This window comes from Brachyhypopomus gauderio, chromosome 19 (genome assembly GCF_052324685.1).
Source record: "Brachyhypopomus gauderio isolate BG-103 chromosome 19, BGAUD_0.2, whole genome shotgun sequence".
Classification (NCBI taxonomy): Eukaryota; Metazoa; Chordata; class Actinopteri; order Gymnotiformes; family Hypopomidae; genus Brachyhypopomus; species Brachyhypopomus gauderio.
Window position 1 is genome coordinate 4,081,533 of NC_135229.1, and position 21,804 is coordinate 4,103,336.

A 21,804-nucleotide genomic window follows, 5' to 3' on the forward strand; every position below is an offset into this window, starting at 1 on the left:
AGTAGCATGGTGACGTAAAAGCACGAGACGTGACACATGTCGGAATGTTGAAAAATGTAATGAGTACGTTTAGACTTGTACTTGCTGGGATACAATGTGCTCTCTTTTATACTGTATACAATAAAAAATAGCTTAAATTCTGTCTTCTTTCGCAAATTTACATTTAGGGTCAAAATATGATCTAGGATTGTGTGTACCATATGTTGTATGCCATCTGTATGCAGTCTGTGGTGTGGACATACACAACTAGCAGACACGGGAAGTCTGTTCTTCGCATTTTAAGTCGGTCTGACTGAATAAAGGTTTAGGTGTCACTGAGCACTGGTTATCTCTGGACTACACAGGCCTATTGTAATTTTCTAATGGACTGGTGGACCTTTATTACATTTTATTTCTTTTAAAACATGTTTACAAAGAAAATAATTCAGATAAAGAATTCAAGAGCCTGGAGTAATAATAAAGTCAAAGTCAAAGTCAAATTTATTTATATAGCGCTTTTCACAACACATATATTGTCACAAAGCAGCTTTACAATCGTATGGGTCCAGATCCCTAATGAGCAAGCCAAAGGCGACAGTGACAAGGAAAAACTCCAATAACTAAAATCAGTTTTTATTAAAAAAGAGTAATCATGCTCTTATAGAGCCCTACTAAGTTTTGCATTGTATACCAAGTTCTTGGGTGCTCTTTGAGGATTGGTGACCATGACTGTCCACCAGTGGTAAGCGAGAATAAATAGTCAAAATATACTCATTGAGAGTGCTGGGTTCTGCTCACTGGAGTATGTGGTCTGTGGTTTATTTTAAAACATGGGGACAAAATGACCCCACCCCCACCCAAGACATGTAGTTTGACTCATTTTCCTAAAAAAAGACTACTGATATGATATTCCCTTTGTGTGTGTCTTGCTGTAATGTTCAGAGGTTGGTTTGTCTTTGCAGCAGTGTCTTATTTTGTGGTTTGAACAGTAACGGGAGCAAAGTTTTTCCACACTGAAAGCACAGGGAAAGGCCTAATTCTCTAAGGATGTGTGATGATGAAAAATGTCCTGTGTCCAAGAAATCTCTTGTCAGATGCTCTAGTTTCTTTCCTGTGAATCTTATCTTTTGTACTTTTCTCTTCAGCCTTTTATCATAGGAGGAATAGCTGACATGTTAGGGGAAAACATTTTGGGACTGGAAATTGCTATAATTCACAACATTATCCTGCTGTAAGAATCCACACACTTCCATTACCTATGCTTTACAGTACAAAGAATATGTTTCAGATTGAGCACAAATATCCACTTACTCTTTAGCACTGAAAAGATTTTCTTTTAATATGTTGTCAACAATAGACAATACAAGACTATCTAGAAGAGTGCTGCTTGGGACTATTTTTTAGAATAAACTGAAAAATATGTCTATATATTTGAACCGTTGGTTTCATATCGTACCAGTGCTAGCCATGCAAAAAAATCGTTATATTAAATAAGGATATAGTGAGTGGTGTTTATATAATGTTTACAAAACGAGAAAGATATTGGCGTAGCCTATCCTTTATTTACGAAACAAAACGGAAACACTTCATAACCTATTTCACGGATCACATTTGCACTCCAGCATATTTTTGTCTCTCCCTTTTAATCTGAGCCTCTTATTTTGTCTACGAGTGACATGAAACATGAAATTGTCAGGCTATACTGTATATATTATGATCCAGCGTTTTTCCAGCTATGTGCTGTTGGTGGCGACAGTAGGCTATTATACGGACCCGACCGGTCTTTGCCACGGAAGAAGAAACGCTAACGGACCGCCCTGTTCGCTAATCTGTCTATCTGTCTAGTTTTAACATGTAAATTGCAATTAAAGTTACGAACACCAAGTTCTCCCCCTGGTAGCTGTAGCTAACGCGTAACTACAGTTTCAGTAAGTCCCAGGTTTGGGTTAAACTGCCCGGGATGGGGAACGTCGAGAAACTGCGCTCTCTCATGTTCACTCTTACTTACATGCTAATGAAACGGCGGAGGGATTTGAACGACGCGGACGTCCAGAGGCGACATGAAGTGCGACGGCGAAGCAGACACAGGCAGTACTTTCTGCAGAGACAAAGAAGGATGCTCATGGTAGCTCATTGGACCGTGTGTCCGTCCCCGTCGTTATTAGAGCTAGTCAATTGTGTATGCCCGGTATCTTAAAGCTTTTATCTCCTATGTAGTACACTTGATAGAGATAACAGCTGGTTAGATAGCGTTATGTGGATATCTAGTCATAGCCAAACTGTGCTGTGCTTGCAAATAATACAGGTAGCTTCAGTTGTAGTTGTGGGATTTTAGTGGATTTGTTTATGGGACATCTTGTGTTCTTCTGCTATTGTGTACAAATGTTCTTGTGACTTTGCTATGAAATACCCATACTAGCTAGTTAACTGGCCTATGTTTCTGATCAGGGTGCTAAAGCATGGCTGTATAGATAGTATAATTTATGCCAATATAGAACATCAGTTTAATTTTTACATTTTTTTTCTCTAGATGTTGATTGCTCAAAGCACCCGATCTGTCAGTGTTGCACGGACTCGTGCCTGGACCAACACAGAGAGCACCGATTGGTGGGAGAGGGTGGTTATGACAGAGTTCCAGCCCTCTGATTGGCTGGAGCGCTTCCGTATGAGCCGAGAAACCTTCTTCCTGCTGTGCGGGAAGCTTAAGCCCCGCCTCGCACGGCAGGACACCTGCCTGCGGCCAGCGTTGCCCCTGGAGAAGCGGGTCGCCGTGGCGCTGTGGCGGCTGGCCTCGAACGTGGAATACCGCACCATCAGTGCGCTGTTCGGCGTGGGCCGATCCACCGTGTGCAAGTGCGTGCGCGAGGTGTGCCACGCCATCGCCGTCATGCTCCGCCCCCTCTACCTCCGCACGCCCAGTGAGCAGGAGCTGGAGGACGCCGCGCGGCTGTTTGGGACCCGATGGGGGTTCCCGCACTGCGTCGGTGCCCTTGGTAGCCTGCACGTTCCCATCATCGCCCCGACCAGCAACGCCGACAACTACTGGAACAGCCGAGGCTGGCTGTCCGTCATCACGCAGGGCGCCGTCAACGGCCTCGGCCAGTTCTGGGACGTGTGCACGGGCTTCCCGGGTAGCACCGAGCACTCGGCCATCTTGCAGAACTCCACCCTGTGGGCGACAGGGTGTGAGGGAGGCCTCTCGCCCCAAAACCCGCCTCAGAGCTTCATGGGGAAGCCACTGAGTTATCTGATGCTGGGCGACGCTGGGTATCCCCTCCAGACCTGGCTTCTGAAGGGCTACCCCGAGTCGGACGGCCTGTCGTGCGGGCAGCGGGTGTTCAATCACCGTCTGGAGAGGGCACGCAGTGTGGTGGACGATGCCTTCCTGAGGCTAAAAGCCCGCTGGCAGTGTCTTCTGAAGAGGAACGACTGTCACATGGACGTGGTGCCCACCATGATCCTGGCGTGCTGCGTCCTCCACAACGTGTGTGAGGTGCACGGGGACACGTTCATGGAGGAGTGGGTGGATGCCGTGAAGCAGGAGGAGAACCCCCAGCCGGCCGATGAGGTGCCCGCCTCAGCCGATGACCCTGCCGGGGAGACGGTACGAGCGATGTTCTGTGAATACTTCCTGCAGCAGGAGAACCAGAGGACCCTGCAAGAACAGCGGAACTGAGAGTATCTTTTCTCACTATACTACTATAGTGCAATGGAACTGAGAGTATCTTTTCTGACTATACCACCTTAGTGCAATGGAACTGATAGTATCTTTTCTGACTATACTACCATAGTGCAATGGAACTAAAATTATCTATTCTCACTATACTATCATAGTGCATTTGAGCTCAGAGTAGTGCTGGGCGGTATGACCAAAATTCTATATCACGGTATTTTTCAAAATTATATCAGTTTCACTGTATTTGACGGTTTTTTCCCTCCATGCATGATGTTAATTGCATTGATTGCGAAAAGAATTACTGCAGTAGAGTGGTTAAGAGTACCCTATTCCACTGTTAGAAAAATGTCTCCACGTAAATATTACATGTAATACAGATTTGCATGGCCCCACATGATCAGTTTTCAAATGGTAGCACTAAAGAGGTGAATTAATCATATAGCATGTCAGTTGCAGTAAAAATGCAAAACTTCATTTAAAACATTTTTCAGACAACATCAAAACTGTAGGTTTATACAACTTATGTGAACCAGCTACAAGTAATATTATAAATTGCACACCAGTTTGTTAATAACAAATAAGCGGTATTTAGACATAAATTAGACAGGGTTGTTTGTCAATGGTTGTATTGTACTGAAAAGTCCCAAATATCTTACCTTTAATTAAATAACATAATATTTAAACAAATAAATAATAACAGTGGTCGAATACTGGGGAGATGGTACCATCTCTTTTAATGTGATAAAAAGTTAATTATTTCGAATCATTTCTACCATGTGTGTATTTGTATAAATATGTAACTTAATTAAGCTGAAGGTGCTGGAAAATATTGAAAATGGACATTGAAAGTGACGTACAAGGGCTTGAATTCCACCTTGTATGAACCCTGCAAACATAACTTAGCGCAAAACACAGCGCTGAAGAGCGGAACGCGCAAAGTTACAAAAATCGAGAGGTGCACGAGCTCGCGACGGCACAGCAGAGCCACCGTGACTGCGCAGGCGCAAGTATCAATCAATCAATCGATCAAATTTTATTTATATAGCGCTTTTTACAACAGTTGTTGTCACAAAGCAGCTTTACAAGTGCCGAGTCCTAGCCCCCAGTGAGCAAGCCAAGGGCGACAGTGGCAAGGAAAAACTCCCTAGTTTTTGCATGAGGAAGAAACCTTGAGAGGAACCAAGACTCAGGGGGGGAGCCCATCCTCCTCTGGCCGACACCGGTCACCATGACAACAACAACAATATAGACAGAATGTAGACAGAATGTAAAAGATGCAATAATGTCCATTTAGACCGAAAAAGATGTAATAATGTCCATCATGGTGTAGGCATCCGGTTAGGCAGGAGGTGGCCGGCCAGGATGGATCGCTTGTCTCTCCTCATCTCATTATACCTCAAGCAGGCGGGCAGCCATGTGGAGAAATGAAACAGGGAAAATTAGCTCTGTATGAGGACATATACAGGACAGGTAAAATTATAAACATTTCTGGAGTGTGGCAGCAACTCCGGCACTAAGTTAAATTATTACAGCCTAGCTAAAAAAAAAAGGCAGAACCAGAAGGTAACATAGGCTTGGGGGCATTCTGAGACAATGGCATCCGTCCACTGCACTGTCAACAAACTTGAGTGACCACGAGCAGTGACAGGATGACAGCACCAGCACCCCAGTCTACCATAAAACCCTTCGTCTATGAACCCCTGGATCTGTACCTTTATCTAAGGGGGATATTAATTATCAAATGCTAGACTAAATAAGTGGGTTTTCAACCTAGATTTAAAGATTGTGACTGTGTCAGAGTCCCGGACACATTTAGGAAGATTATTCCAAAGCTGGGGGGCCTTATAAGAAAAGGCTCTTCCCCCTGCTGTTACCTTGTTAATTTGTGGAACTAATAACAGACCAGCACCCTGTGATCTTAGTTGACGTGGGGGTTCATAGTAGGAAATAAGTTCCTGGAGGTATTCAGGAGCAAGCCCGTGTAGTGCTTTATATGCTAATAATAGAATTTTTAAATCAATACGAAATTTAACTGGGAGCCAATGCAGGGCTGATAGGACTGGTCTAATATGCTGAAATTTTCTAGTTCTGGTCAGAACTCTAGCTGCGGCATTTTGAACTACTTGAAGTTTATTTAGATTCCTATTTGAACATCCTGACAGTAGTGAATTGCAGTAGTCTAGTCTAGAGCTAACAAAGGCGTGCACCAATTTTTCTGCATCATCCTGTGATAATACATTTCTTAATTTGGCAATGTTGCGGAGATGTAGAAAAGCTATCCTAGTAGTATTATCTATATATTTATCAAATGATAGGTTGGAGTCGAGTATGACGCCTAGGTTTTTGGCTACTGTGCCAGGTGTAATGGGATAGTCTGCAAGATTAAGCATTAAATTTGGAATTTTCTGTCTTGCGGCCTTAGGGCCCACAAGGAGAACTTCTGTTTTGTCCTCATTTAATTGTAGGAAGTTTAGAGACATCCAGCATTTAATATCTCTTACACAGGCCTCAATTTTTCCTAAACTGAGTTTGTCATCGGGTTTGGCTGATATGTAAAGTTGAGTGTCATCCGCATAGCAGTGAAAGTTGACACCATGTTTGTTTATAACTGTGCCCAATGGTAGCATATATAATGTAAATAATAGTGGTCCTAAGATGGAGCCTTGCGGGACCCCATATTTAACCATTGTATGTTTGGATGAAATATTATTGAGCTCTACAAACTGATAGCGATTTGTTAAGTAAGACTGAAACCATGAAAGGGCTGTGCCTGAGACTCCAACCCAGCGTTCTAACCTTTCTAGCAAGATCCTATGATCAATTGTGTCGAAAGCTGCACTAAGATCAAGAGTATGCGTATCAAGTATCAAGTATAAGCATCTTTATGGGTGGTTCAGCAGATTGCTCTTGTTGCTCAACAGCATTTGCAGTAAGTGACTGTTTGGTCCACGTCTGACCTTTAAAACCCGATGTACTTCCTGACAACACTGCTCCCACAAGACACTGCTCCTTTGGCAAAAGTTCCTTTTGGGTATCATCTTTTACTTCAATGTTTGGTAGATTTTCTGGTTCAGAACGTCCCTCGTTTTCAGCAAGCTAGATTTGGGCTCTGTTCGAAATAGACTACTACATACTGGATACTGCATACTGGACTCAGTATATACTGGATACTGCATACTGGTCCTCGTGGTAGTATGCAGTACAGTTTCCAGTATGCGACTAAAGCAAAGCATACTACGGGGTCATGTGAACGTAGCGTTGCATGATGGGATGCAGTACACCACGAAGATAGCTCTGTTCGCGTACTGGAATATTTTGCGGAAGTAGTAGGTCATCCGGGTATGTTTCACGTACTGGAAATTTTCATTTTGGTCACATACTGCATACGGCATACTGATTTGGGGCTCGATCAGTATGCCAGTAGTATGTAGTAGGCTATTTCGAACACAGCCTTGCACTCTGTTGCATGTGTGCTTAGCAGCACAGCAATAAAAAGCCAGACCCTCCAGAAAGTCACGATGTTGCGATTTGCAACTTCAAGCAAACCCCGCGAATTCAGGGCGGTGTTGCAACTTCAGCCAATCACCGCAACTTTCCCGCAAATTTGACCAATCACTGATGTCGTCTTGATGTGATGTCGACAAACTCCCGCCTTACTTCCGTATATACGTTCAAGGGGAGCAGACTGAAAGCAGCATGAGCGACGAAAATAACGGCAAAAAGAAAAGCAGTATCCCGGTACACTACATGAAAGCGGGGATAAACTGTCCAGATCCGACCCGCGAATTGATTATCTATGGCCCCCTGGATGATATTTAATTACTATTAGAACCGGCCCGCAGGCCACAGCCGCCCGATGGTGTTTTGCACGCACAAACACTACATTCCCCACAATGCAACGGTAGCCCGCGAAGTCACTGCAGCTCGCGCAAGCGGCGAGGGTCTGAGATAAAGTTTATAATTTAAACTTTAAACTGAGATAAAGTTTAAAGTCAGAGATAAAGTTTATTTATTTATCTCTGATCCATATCTATGAGTTACTAGTTCGCTCTGGCGCCAACCACTGGCGATCGATCTCGATATAATACTTAATTTGTGTCCATTTTACAGGCCGCCCGGTAACAACTTACGTTCGCTAACTCCGCCCCCCCGGTCAACAATTAATGTTCGCCACCCCCTCCAGGTTCAAATGTCACTTCAAGCGATCTTGAAAAGTTGGCAACCCTGAATAAATAGGTAAATAGATAATTAAAATGGACTACTAAATAGAGGAAACCATACAACATTTACTCCCTATTGTAATGTACTCACAAAAAAGCAAAAACACACCGCAACTTCCATCGCAATTTTTTTGAAAAACACCCGCAACATCAAAAATTTTAGCCCGCAACAATCACAAAAAAGGCCCGCGAAATCCTGGTGGGACTGAAAAGCGTCCCTTGAGAAACAATTAACGACCGTGCTGCATTCCGGACACGTTTAGGCTATTTAAACCGGTGTGGCCGGTATATGAAAAATTCTTATGATAACAAAAATAAACACCGGTTTTCAGTGCGAACCAGTATACCGCGCACCAGCACTAACTGAGACTATCTATTCTCACCATACTACCATAGTGCACTGGAACAGAGTAACTGTTCTCACTATATTACCATAGTGTGGTGGAACTGAGAGTAACTGTTCACACTATACTATCATAGTGTTAGAGCGAAAACTTCACCGTTTAAGCTTTTTTCTCTTTTAGCCAAGAGACGTTGTTGGGGAGAAATGTGTCAAAACCTGTGTCACTGAACAAGAGGAACCTTCTGGTTGATCCTCATGACTACAATGAGTTTTGGTATACTGTTATAACTCGCAGTATGACCTGTGGTGTTTCTGTTAAATAGGTTTATAAATGAGTATGTTAAAGGACTTAGCACCCATTGTTTTCTTAATGGGATAAAGGTGTACTGTACACATAAAGTCCTTAAATCCTATGAGTGGTTCTGTGTGTCATTGATTATAAGGAAATATAGAACCTGAGCAGAGTAATTCACAGTAATTTTTTTATTTGCCAGTACGTGATCTAGTTTAACCATTTATCATTGTGATGTCAAGGCTACATAGCTGATGGTATTAACACCAACTAGCTACCCCTCACAGTTATGACACAGAGCTAGGAGGATTACCTGTCTGTAAGACAGGAAACTGACATATTGAGTGACGCATGTTCTCACACACACACACACACAGTCTATGGTCATCAGTGTTTCCATTCCCAGCGTGCAGACCCCCACAGGACAGCCGAAAATGATCCACCCCCTTATGTTCTGCATGGTGACGGTCAACACCACCATGAGCGTGGTCTTCTGGACTTTGCTCCTAGCCAACTCCTTTTTCAAATACGACAAGGACGACGATGATGAGAAGTCTTCATCCGGTCCAACAAAGGAGAGCACAGATGAGGAAGACTGAACTCTTCTAGGGCTTCCAGAACCTTTATCACCTAAACGTTTTTTTTCCCGTACTTATTTCAATGAACTTGAGTCTATAGAGTCTGTGTGTTATGATTATTTTTATTCTTAAACCATATGTATCAATCTTTGACCCGTCTGGATCCCAATACAGGTAATCATTAATTTAGCTTATTTTCAGGTACCAGATTCAAACCTGTAACATTGTTTTCTAGCTATAGCTAACTAATATTGTTACATTTCAACATAGAATATATTATATTATTTTTATATTTTAAAACAAATTTCCTTAAAATTTCCTAATGCATCTTAATGCATTGTGTGTATTTTATTTAAATCTTCTTAATCATGAAAGTTCAGGCTGTTATGACAGATTTTGACACTATGGAAAACACTGAGTTCTCATGTATGCGGTACATTTTAGACGTTTAGGCATGACACTGGAGAAACACTGGCTTTAAGCACATGGAGAAAGCATACATAGAATAAAACAGTAAAAAATAAAACCTAGCGCTGTAAGGAGCGACTGCACGCTGTGAGAAAATATGGTGGTGGAACGTTATTGGTCCAAGCCCTTATGTAAGACATCTTACGGTTCTGGCTACGGAGGGGATTACATGCTGGAGAGTTTGAGCAGAACTTCACGCTACGTCGCTATAGTGTCGGACGTATTGGTGGTCAGTGTTGTTCCCCTGCTGATGTGCGGCAGTCATGTTGCATCCATTCATGGTCGGGGTTGTAGCCATTAACACCCTGATTACTGTGGTGGAGTGGACCTGGATTATGACAGAGATCATGAGAGTGGATGAAGACCCCGAGGACTGACCATGTACTAGCAAGCCGCCTGTAAATGCAATCCGAGTTGTTTAGACCTTGAATGAGCATAGTTTTAGGAAGACCTCATTTGTTCCAAAATGGCCCTTTATAGAAGAAGCCTAAAGCTTTAAGGTAAGAATATGAGGTTAGTTCTTGTTCCTCTTGAGCTTAAACTATCTCTGATTGGATAGCATGCTGTACCACAGCCATGAGAACACCCTGTTCTAAAAACGTTCAGAACCAGGGCCGGAGTGGGACACTTTTTCAGCCCGGGAGTTTTATGACCAAATCCGGCCCAAAATTATTTTTCCCTCCCAATCGGCCCAAACTAGAGATTAACATGAACCGGCCCATCGGGAATCCTCCCAAATCTCCCGATTAGCCACTCCGGCTTTGTTCAGAACCGTTGTTCCATACCGTCTTCTGGACAAAATTTACAAAGCACAATATACTGTATATGCTGTTGATACTGTACTCTAATTGGTAAGTGAATTACTCTGTGCTTTCTGGTCAAGAAACCCTGATCATTGTGCTGTATCCCTTGTTGTCTTCCTCTGACTAATTGCTTGCACAGAGATTAGATATAAAAAGTTTTCATAATGCTGCTTGCTCCCTCTATATGTTTCTCTTTCTGTTTCTGTGTTCAAACAGCAAGTAAAAGTGGTTCGAATCCAATATCCGATTCATATGTGACACCGCTGTGTTATCTGGGCGACAGAATCTGGCCATTTCTGATTTAGGACACTTTAATATGTTGTACTGAAATCTAATACGTGGTATGTAGCAAGCCGACATGGTCTGAACAGCCAAGTCGAAATTCATGAGCCTTTTATGTCAGTCCAGTTTCACATTCATCATAATTTCGCACCATGGTGAAGGAAAGCCGGCCAACCGCGGAGAGGGAGGATTCAGCTGTTTGAAAGTGGCGGCCATGACTCCACAAAAACCCACTGTTAAAACCTTGACGCTGTTTCATCTCCTCCCTCTCATGATAACTTTTCTGCATTTGCAGCTAGTAGCTTTTACTGTGGACTCCATTTTGATGGTTTACCTCTGGATAAGCGGGCCATGGGAAACAACGTTTTTTGGCACATGTGGGTCGGTTTAGGTGCCTGATCTGTTCAGATTAACGTTGCCACATTTACCTGCGGTGTGAATGTAGCCTCTGTCTATTTTTAGGGTCCATGATCTTACAACCGAACAGTTGTAAGTGACGGTGAATAGACGGTGATGGGTGGAGAGGTGCAGACTACGCGGGTGGAGGCCCAGGGTGGTGCTGACAGTCCAGTGCTCCAGTAACTAACCCCATGCCTCCCACAAGGTTCTCCAGTCAGCAGAGAGGCTATCGTGTGTCTACATGTGGCATATCCATCTCCAGCGTCACATCTTAATTCACATGAGCTTTGCAATATTAAACACAAGCATCATCTTCCTCTCTTTCCGTGTTTATTTCTAGTGTCACTATGATTGTAGCAGAAAACATCAGCTGTATCAGTAGTATGTTGTCTTGACGTCAACAGAGTAATGAAGCATCACTGTCACCCTCATCACTATAGGACAGAATTGTCATCACTACAGGATAGAAGGGTTGCAATGAACACAAGATAGATTATAGGTATTGATTATGGCACTATACATTGCTGTGGAACACATCAGACCTGGATAAACAATATGTAAAATTACTTTTAGGCATCTTTGGATCTGTTTGATAGGCTGAGATGGTCTGTGGATGATCTACGCAAATGAAGTGAAGCTTCACTGATCCATTCATCTGGATGTATATGCATTTCTCCTACACATTCATGTAGTTGTGCTGTGTTCAATGGCACTGCAGAGTTCCATGAAAAACTGTAGTTTGGTCTAACTCAGTGGTATATAACAGTCAGAGTTTCTTCATTTTGTTCTAGCTCTTTTTTTTAGCACGTAACAGGTGGTAACAGGTGGCTGACTAAGCCTCATATTAAACAAAATACACTGAGTCATCCTGTCTTGTCTAAATCATCTCCTTATCCTAATTCCTGCAACAGCTATGGGGAGCTTAGTGTCAAGGTAATCTGGCTAGAGGTCATGTAGATTTCATATATAACAGGGGCTCAATTGTTCTGTTAGATAATCTTAAATGCCATCATGTAAACAAATAAATAAAATATCTGACTCACTTTCAAGAATGTACAAGGACAAACGAGTAAATTACAAATACTTTATAGATAACTCCGTAATAGTCTTCAAATATTACACCCCTCTGAAAATACACTTTTGGGGTTTCATAATATAAACTTAGTTGGAGCTAAATATTTAGCATTAGAGTTAACATTAGAGCATAAAGGTGCAGTTCACCCCCAGTGTGAGATACCGGTGAATATTTTTTTCACATTCAGAACCAGCCGATCAGAAATGTCAACCAAATATCACACTAATGTTAACTGTGTTGTGGACTTAGTGCGGTGCCGTTACCGCCGCCCGCAGCTGTTAAGCCACGCCCACAGATGAATAATAACTTTGACCTTGACAACCTCAGCCAGTAGCAGAGGATGGCATTATAATAGGAATACATGGAGTGTTAAAGGGTTTTGGACATGTTAATGAACATAAGGGTTCAGGTGTAACTTAAAGTAAAGGACAAAACCAAAAAAAGATTACTTAAAGGGAGATGAAGAGAGAACGTGGAAGCTAATGTTATTTTTGGAGCCCACATTTTTCATAACTGGATTATTTATTAATTCCTAAGGTATGTGCTTTATTACACATGATGTATATTATAGTTATATGTTGTCCTTACTTATTACTGTAAACTCTACTACTTATTATACCTATATCACATTTCATATGCGATACAGACAAACGAACCTATTAACATATACAATTACTAATAAAGTGTTTTAAAACGTTCAAATTTTGAAATAAATATATCATTTATATATGAGATATAACCCAAACTACATCTTTGTCAATGTGTTGCCAGTGACTTAATATACATTTTTCCCCTTTTTGAACATTATATTCAAAATATGAAAATACTGTAATACACTACATCGTCCAGCAGATGCCACTCTGTCCTCCAGGTCACTTTACGCAACTCGCGCGTGATGGCTGGTCCCCACGAGCCACCGGCTCCCAAGCCTCCAGGCCAAGACGAGGTGCTCTATGTGAACTATGTCCCGCCAGCACGAGACGCCGTCCACCTGCCTGTACACGTGCTCTACATGCTCCTCGCGACCGTCGTCATAATCATGACCCTCTATGCCATCATCGGTCATCTCATCAAAGACCTGATCCATGACTTAGCAGGTAATGTTAGCTTGACTCGCCCAGATACAGCTTTGCAGGTGCATGTTGCGTTTAGATACCCTTGCAATGGTTTTTCAGTAATTCATGACACAAGCGGGAGTGACAAGCTAATCTGTCATGCTAAATTTGCAAGACTGCCACCTAGTGGTTACACATTGACAGCGCGGAACACGTTTCTTTCGGAAGAACAAAAGGACCTAGAGTTGAACAGAGAGGTACAGAAAAGAATGCAGAATCATCTTGAATGTAGGCAATATACCACAAGCAATATTTACAAATTTTGAATAATATTTTATTATAAAACTTTACTGCAACGGCAAATTCACCTCCCAAAATAAATTCTTAAACAAAACAAAATTGCTGACATTCAGGATGTTTTCAGGCAGAACATCACAGGATATTCGTAGGCGTGATCTCCGATGTAAACCACACCCAAAGCCCCGCCCCCCACAAACGCCCCTCCCCGGTAACTCAACCCCGCCCACTCTCCTGGCAGACTGGCTGTTTGGGGAGCAGCTGGAAGAAGAGCAAACGAACTTCCTGGAGACAAGGGATAAGTTCATGGCCGACTGGTGTCCGGAGACGAGCCCCGAGCTGGAGGCGCTGGCCCGCGCCGAACAGATCAAAGTGGTCATGGAGGGTGAGCGCACCCCGGCGATCTGGGTGATCCCGGACGGGGTGGAGCCCCGCCCCGCCCGCTCCGGCCCACGGGTGGTGTTCGGCAAAGCCACATAACCGCTTTTTTTTTGGCTCTGTGCTCTCACGTTCTTATACGTGAATATTATCGTTCCCAACCATCTTCATATTTTCCACATCTCTGCGTTCTGTATTATGTTCGATACAGGCTATTCAATTTACCTGATGCAACGATAATATATAGGTGGAAAAGGAGGCCTTTTTTTCAACTTTTAAAATGTTCATAATTATTTGTAAAGCACTCACGTTAGTTTTGTATTATTGCTGTTAAATGTAAAGCCCGAACTGCCTTGTAACTCCATCACTCATTCACTCAAATATGTTAAGCAGTATAACGATTCTACGCATAAATAAAGTCTGTGCGATTGCCATGGTAAGTACCATAGTTGTACCCCAAAAAACCATCTGGCATGCCCTGCAACCAGCAAGGAACCTTCTCTAGGTGTTTTGTAGAGGGTAGTGGCAGGTTATTAGTTATTATTTGCTCGAGTCTAGCGGGTGTGGACCCTAAACAAAACAAACTCTAATACAAACAAAAAAATAATAAATAAGTATTCCAATAATGTTTTGTACGTCTTTCTTCTTAAAAGAAAAGTCTTCTGTCTTTAGGTTTACATCCTACTTAGGTCATACTGCTCCAGGCGCGTTATATCTCCGTGTCTCGGGCGTGAGGTTCAGTACTTGTCCAAATCTACAACTTTCAATCTTCATCTGTCAGTTCTCATCTAGCCTATAGAGAAATGACGAGGATGCTGATTTAAATTATCTTCGGTAATTCTGCAGATGCAGAGGTAACTGACATTTGTTTACTACTATAGTTTTTATACCCTACAAGCATAGCTTATACAATTATTAATTAAGTAGAGAACTTGTTGATACAACAAATGATTAAAGCAGCAGATATTTCAACGCTTCCACGGTGTGGAACTCTCTGGGGAAGATCTAGAGATCACTGGGTAAATGACCAGGACAGACCCGCTAGCCCAGCAGGACGCGATCTTTTTAGGTCATATAACCTATAGCAAAAAAAGAGAAAATTGTGACAACATTTTTAATGTAGAACAACCGTGGGTCCGCCTGCAAACCTTTCGGCTGGTGGTGTAACCGAACCAGAGGGGGCGTGAGACGGGCCGCTTGTGGCAGCGCGAATACAGCACTTATCAGCCTCGTTCATTCCCTGCCTGCTGCGGCAGCATCGCACTACCTCAACCGACCCAAAAAAAATGAACCCAGACCCGAATTACTTCGTTTTGGTTTATCTGGGGACATAAGAGAAGAGATGTGTGGTGCGATGGTGTAGGTGACCGGGGTCCTGCGTCCGGATTACCCCGTGATTTTCTCAGAATGGAATGGACTGATGGCTCGGGCGAACCGAACTGGCTAGAAACAGAAAGGTAAAGACTGGCGTGCTTACGCACACTGTTAAAAAAATAATTATTTAAGGCAGGATAAAGACAGGAGTAAAAGAAAAAGCACGATTAAAACGTTTGCTGTCTTGCGTTATCGCATTCTGAGCGGATCTTTCTTAGTAATGTATTTTGCATTGATACCCGCCACGCAGGCCTTTACATGCAGTGTGTTGTATTGCACTGTGCGTATGGAGCATCTTCTCATGACTGATCTTCAGTCATGATGTTGGAGAATTCGACTGCATAGGTTATGTTATGCACAAACATGTCTTTTAAAATTATTCCTCGCAATTTCCTTGTTTAATTTAAGCCCATGTGTTATCCCAAATCGCGTTAGTGTTAGATATGGGGTTTTATTGCCGTCCTGTAGAGCAGCTGTTTAACGCGAGAGTACATCACCAAACCGAGGAGGGTGTGAAATGTGTCTCCCTGCTGTGAAACGTTAGCTCAGCTGATGTTACTGGTAGACCAGTCGTGCTACTAAATCGCAGGCAAACTTTTCGAACCTTTCTATTGTTCCATTAATAAAACAATTATTTTTTTAAGTTAAAAAAATTTGAGTAAGTTTTGACTCACATTTTCTAAGGTTAGCGTTTTTATAAATGGGTATAATGGGTATGCCTATTTATAAACAAGCAGCTAAGCGCCTGTTTCAGCAGCTGTTGGGACCTAACTGTTTAAACATGTCAGGGGTGTGTGCTGTAGTGTAGAGACATTCATGTAAAGAAACCCCACAAATACGATTGTTCGAGTTTTTACCTATGGCGCCCTGGACAAAGGTCAAATCCTCTTCAAATATTCATGTTAGACATACCAGCATTGATTTGTGGCCTTATTGGTTTCCCAGGTGCTAATTCTGGACCTGTGACAAAAGAGGGTCTGACAGTATGTTCCTGTCCGTGTTATAGACATTGTAGACAGTGTCATCAGCTCAGACAGGCTGTGGTCAGGTGTGTCCAATTGTTCATCTTCCACCATGTTGCTGAGATGAGAGACACAGCCACATTCTTCGGCGGGAATGTTTATGAAACCGTGGCATTTAAGATTTATGAGTGGAATTGTCCTGTAGAGCAGCTGTTTAACGCAAGAGTACATCACCAAACCGAGGTGGGTTATTATACCCATTTATAAAAACGCTCCGTAATAAAATGCTACTGTTGGGTTGAATCTCTGTCAGGTGCTTCTCTTTTGGGGTGTTGGAGGGAACATTCACTCACTTAAATGTGTTTCAAATGGAAATCACGAGCTTACCATTGTCTTCCTCACTTCCACAATAGGGCTTTTATTCACAATAGGATCCCAGCAGTCGTGTTGCTACTGATATTAAACAGCATCTCACTGATTTTAGACCACCACCACACAATGGTGTTTTTCAGGGTTGGGAGAGTACAATTAAATGCAATGAGATGTTTTGTTCTGTAACACAGGGACTACTTTAAAGACCTGTATCTCACACTCTGCCAGATTCAACTCTGTTAACAGTCGGGTCAATATAAACATGGCCCTATGACCGTGTGAGAGGAAGACGACCGAGCCCATTGGCTCAAATTGTTGTCTGTGGTGTCTTATCTCCCCAATTCTGGACTCACTGCTTCCTAAACTCTTTGACTCTTTCAATATCCACCTCAGTTACAGCATTAAAGCTCCGTTTAACGGTTACATACACTGACCTTTTGTGATTTGATTTTCGCAAGGCCTTCTTCCGATTCAAATAGCCTGTTTTTGTTGAAGTGTTACAAAGTTCTAAACAATGAAAGTTTAAAATTAGCATTCCGTTTTAAAACATATACAATGTGCATCAGTTTTGAATTTAATGAACCAGAAAGCTTTCGTTTTTTAACATTAAAATGCTTTTGTATTATTTTGAGGATTATTTCAGCAAAAATACTACTGCCTAATAATTACATCAAAATTAAACATTATCTTTTACTATCGCGCCATCTAGTGGTTAAAGATGTTACTGTATTAGAATGAGACGCAAGATCCATCAATGGTTACCATAGCGGACAGTCCATGCATAATTTCCTTCTGCCTGGCTCGTGCTGTTTTACTTATGAGAATGCTATTGTGTCTTATCGGTTTACTGAAATGGAACCAGCAAATCTATTTCCTGATTTGTCATTTGTGTCATTTTCTAATAGCTTAACTCAAACAATGAGATATAGTTTTGAGTGTCAGGCATTGCTCAAATGAACCTGCTCCGCCCGCTTCGTATTGCAATAGCCATAAATAGCAAAGACATGTTGCTATGCAGTATTGTGTCAGACATATTTATATCTCCAGTGTTCTAGGAAATGCGTTTTACTGATATTTGATGTGTCCTTGTAGATTTTTCTTGGCGATGACATCAGACTGCACGAGCCCCGTTATGAACTGAATGGTTCTTTAGTGAATTATCCATATACATTATTCTAATCAATTTACATGTATTTACAAATACTCAGTTCGTGATAAGACAAGTACATGTGTTTTCTTTGTTCTTGATTTTACGATTTTAATGAGCAGATTTGCTCATCAATTAAATCCCAAACCAAAGCCCTCGAATGGTGCAGGAGGGGGGACCATTTCGACAGCTTGTGCACGTGCGCGCGTGTGCACGTGCGTGTGTTGATAACGTAATGTTTTATATTTGCAGGGAATGTACCGTCGACCAAGAGGGCAACGTGTGCAAGAACACAGGTCACGTGACAGGTAAAGCACGTGACTACATTATACTTAGTGGACATGTAAGCTATGCTAGAAATTAGGTCTGTACCACTGCACTGCGCCCAGGGGCATCATATGAGTGCCAATGTGTCTTTAATCTTTGAATGTGCCAATTTAAATATATAGATATCTTTAAATTTAACAGTGCCAGACCCTGTAGAACTGGCTAACAGTGTGACCATACTGTGCATTTTATTGAGAGCTGTATATAGTCCAGTGGTATTAAAACGGCTACATTTCCTTTAACTGTGATTTTTAAAACCTCAGTAAAACTATATTTTGTTCTGCAGATTATTCGAGCGAAGACACAGACAAAGCTCCGCCTCTTCAGGCTCACACGCTGAGGGAGTTTGAGCAGGTGAGATGCTCCCATCTCTGTGAAGGCATTCTCAGATCAAGAAATATCAGACTAAAATCAAAGTCAAAAGTCAAAGTCAAATGTATTTGTGTAGTGCTTTTTACAACAGCTGTTGTCACAAAGCAGCTTTACACATGTCCGAGTCCAAGCCCCCACTGAACAAGCCAAGTGTGATGGTGGTATGGAAAAACTCCTTAGAGTACGAGTAAGAAACCTTGTGAAAAATCAAGACTCAAGGGGGGGGGGGGGGGGGTATCACATTCTGGATTTCAACGGACACCTCAATAACAACAATGTAAGCAACAAAACAAGAATGTCTTTCCTAGTTTTCTAGAGGTTTCCAGAAGTGTAAATATATGATAATTAAAATGACCTCAGGATGAAAGACTTAACCTTTTTTTCATACCGAAATTTCAGTTAAGAAATAATGCACTTTGTAGTTACACATATTTAATGAACTTGTCAAGATTTGTAATACTTATGATTGCATGATGAAATATTTGTATTACAATAATATATTAAAACTCTACTGTAGTGTAGAATGTAGCAACAGCTGATTAAGTATAGAATAATAGTTACGAGATAATTTATAATGATTCTTTTGTCAATGAAAGAACAAAATAAGTTATACTGATATTGGCTCTTTAGTAATAAACTAATTGATGCCATGTTTAATGACCTCTTGGCGTCAGACAGACTTTGTTTGTGGACAAACATTTGACTGTCTGTCATCTATTTAGTACAACAACCTGAATCAGACATGACTGCCCTTAGCAGCAGGAGACACTCTTCAGAGGTTGCTTTTGGGTCAAACAGGCCGTGCTGTAATCTCTTCATCTTGTGAGGAGTATTTCCGGGTTGTAGTAAATGGGAATGGAGGGGTTTAAGTGCACATTGATTCAGAATGCTTCCCCAAGGGTAGACAGAATGATGTAATCATCCCGGTGGTTACCAGAGAGAGAGGCTCTGTTTGACCCTGATCAATTATTGAGACTTTGGAACGTGAGCACAGAATGAATGATGTCATGGATCTGAAATAGCCAGCTTTGGAAGTGGACCACACATGTTCTTCATGTCATTCTTCAAGTCTGATGTCTCTGTCTGGGTGTCCGTTTTTCGCTGTTAATTTGAAGTCGGAGTAACGTTAAAAAGATGGTGATGATTTTCTGAGCAACATTACAGGCAAATGCCTGTATATATTAAACGAATCCATTGTGTGTTGTGTATAGAAATCTGCAAACACTCGGAAAGATAAAGGGGAAATCGTGTGCACCAGTGATAATGGGCTATCATATATCAGCAGTGTAATGGGTATTCACAGGTGCATTGAGCTGTTTAGTGGAGGTTTGATCTGCAAGGTTCTCAATGTGCCAGAAGGAGCTATTACCACCGGACAGAGTTACCCCGGGGGGTATTATCAGTAATGCTGTCTGAGACAAGGGCTCCATTAGTCTCTCCAAAGATGTCAGTACAAACCCTCCCCCCAAACACACACATTTAATACTCCGGACGTCACTGATCAATGGCCGGACTGATCATTCAAGGTCTGTTATTTCATTCAGTACCATCTGTAAGATGAGAAAGCAGCGCTGAGCTCTGTTCATTGCCAGCTCTGGCACGTTGACCACGGTTTCAGGGTGTATGTCCTTCTGGAAGATGCCAGCAGCTGCAGGGGGGTGTGGCCAGAGAGCCCGCCTCCACCAATAGTGCACGGGCTCGAACCCTCTGCCCTCCTGTTGTTTTTATATAGTAGTCGGTTTTAATGTAAGTAGATATATAGTAAGCAGTGTGTAGCACTGTAGCATCCCATCTTTGTTAGCAATAGCTGCATTCAGTGATAGCCATTTGCATCAAAGTGGCCTTCCCACAATAAAGCAGCTCTAATGCCACTGCTTATCGGTGTGTGTGTGTGGACGTGTCACCGGCGGAACTTCTCTGCCGGTTTGTGATTTAGTTCTAATATCTCCTGCAGATATTACAAGAAGAAGAGTCTGAAAGAGCGAGGAGATTGCTCACTTTAATTGGCTTCCAGCATGTCCCCTGACCCCCTCCGCCCTCCCTCTCTCCTTCCCTCTCTGGACACTTGCCTCCCTCCCTCTCTCTCTCTCTCTCTGGTGGGTGATCATCTTACATTCTGCTGGTGCCTGAGGTGGTGTGGGCCACTCTCGTGCCAGTCGCAGATTCCCGGGATGCCTCCCGCAGGGTAAAAAAAGGTCCGGTCCACACCCCCCCTGTCCCACAACACACCATGACCTCACGGCGGACACAGCTCTGAGCTCCAGGGCCTTCTGGCTGGCCCTGGAGAGACCTTCCTTTCTGAGTGCTTAGAGGTTTCTTTCTTCCTCTCTAAGTCTGTGTTACAGCAGACAGATTCAGAATGGAGCACGACTCAGAATGGAGCACTAAGATTGCGTTCGATTAGTGGTAGTGTTGTTGTTTTTTTTTAACGTTTTGTACATAGTCACTTTTTATGTTTGGATTTTTTTGTGTGTGTGAGCGGGTATTGATGTCGCTGAGCTGAGGAGAAGCGGGTGGGGGTGTTTAATTCCCCCCCCCACCCCGAAGTGAACATACACTCCGGACATGTCTAACAGCTACCGCACTCTCTCACAGCACCTCAACGACCTCAAGAAGGAGAACTTCAGCCTCAAGTTGCGCATCTATTTCCTGGAGGAGAGGATCCAGCAGAAATACGAGGATAACGGCGACGATGTCTACCGCACGGTGAGCAGCACAAGGGGCATGTGGGAAATGAAGTTCCTTTTTGGTTATGTATGTACTATCATAACACAGACTTAGGTCTATGGAAAAATAATGCAGTATGAGAGAGTGAGAGAGAAAGTGTGTGTAAAAAAAATTTGCATAAGCACAAAGCAAAAATTCTAAATGCTGAACTTGTAAATGAAGTTGCATGGCACGGTCATTGTGACACGGTCATTGTGACACGGTCATTGTGACCTGTGAATCTGGGGGTTTTCAGCATGCAAGCAGCATTGGGAGTGTGGAGTGGTACAGTATGGCAGGAACCACCACACTGCCTTTATTGGTGCTTCACATGCTAACTGTGCTGGGGTGGATTTGTCTCTGATTTCTTCTTTGGGAAAAAAAGCAGGGCCAAAGCAGACAATAGTACTCTTAAATATTCAATGAGTGAGTTTAAATGATTGTGAAAATGTGTGATGACATTGCTATAGTAATATAATTCCATCCTTGCGTCCATGATTATGCTTTTGGTTTTACACTTTTAGATGTTTCGTGTGTATATGTGTGTGTATAGTTTACACTATAAGAAACACAAATGTAGGAGTAAAGGTTCAGCCTTAGTGACAGTCATATGCTGATTTTTATTAATATATTCAGAAGTAATAGGGACAGGTTTTGAGGATATACATATTAATCCATGTACCAGCAGTGATAACTGGG

At 42.4% G+C, this 21,804-nt stretch overlaps 3 protein-coding genes across 3 annotated transcripts in view; all 3 read left to right on the forward strand.

Annotated features, from left to right (window-relative positions):
• The first annotated feature begins 1,762 nt into the window (after positions 1 to 1,762).
• LOC143482801 (uncharacterized) lies at positions 1,763 to 8,561 on the forward strand. Its single transcript, XM_076981335.1, has 2 exons — positions 1,763 to 2,104; positions 2,510 to 8,561. The coding sequence occupies exons 1-2, from the start codon at positions 1,940 to 1,942 to the stop codon at positions 3,653 to 3,655; spliced, it is 1,311 nt and encodes a 436-aa protein (XP_076837450.1). The 5' UTR covers positions 1,763 to 1,939; the 3' UTR covers positions 3,656 to 8,561.
• A 204-nt stretch (positions 8,562 to 8,765) lies between these two features.
• On the forward strand, positions 8,766 to 14,422 carry LOC143482802 (uncharacterized). The gene is made up of 4 exons (XM_076981336.1): positions 8,766 to 9,262; positions 11,104 to 12,652; positions 12,987 to 13,212; positions 13,709 to 14,422. The coding sequence occupies exons 3-4, from the start codon at positions 13,011 to 13,013 to the stop codon at positions 13,945 to 13,947; spliced, it is 441 nt and encodes a 146-aa protein (XP_076837451.1). The 5' UTR covers positions 8,766 to 9,262; positions 11,104 to 12,652; positions 12,987 to 13,010; the 3' UTR covers positions 13,948 to 14,422.
• Positions 14,423 to 15,058: 636 nt separating this feature from the next.
• LOC143483288 (myomegalin) overlaps positions 15,059 to 21,804 on the forward strand; it is a 46,907-nt gene continuing 40,161 nt past the window's right edge. The window contains exons 1-4 of the mRNA XM_076982114.1: positions 15,059 to 15,302; positions 17,953 to 18,008; positions 18,314 to 18,381; positions 20,995 to 21,105. Coding sequence (XP_076838229.1) covers positions 15,253 to 15,302; positions 17,953 to 18,008; positions 18,314 to 18,381; positions 20,995 to 21,105 — 285 coding nt within the window. The 5' untranslated portion in view covers positions 15,059 to 15,252. The remainder of the gene's footprint in view (positions 15,303 to 17,952; positions 18,009 to 18,313; positions 18,382 to 20,994; positions 21,106 to 21,804) is intronic.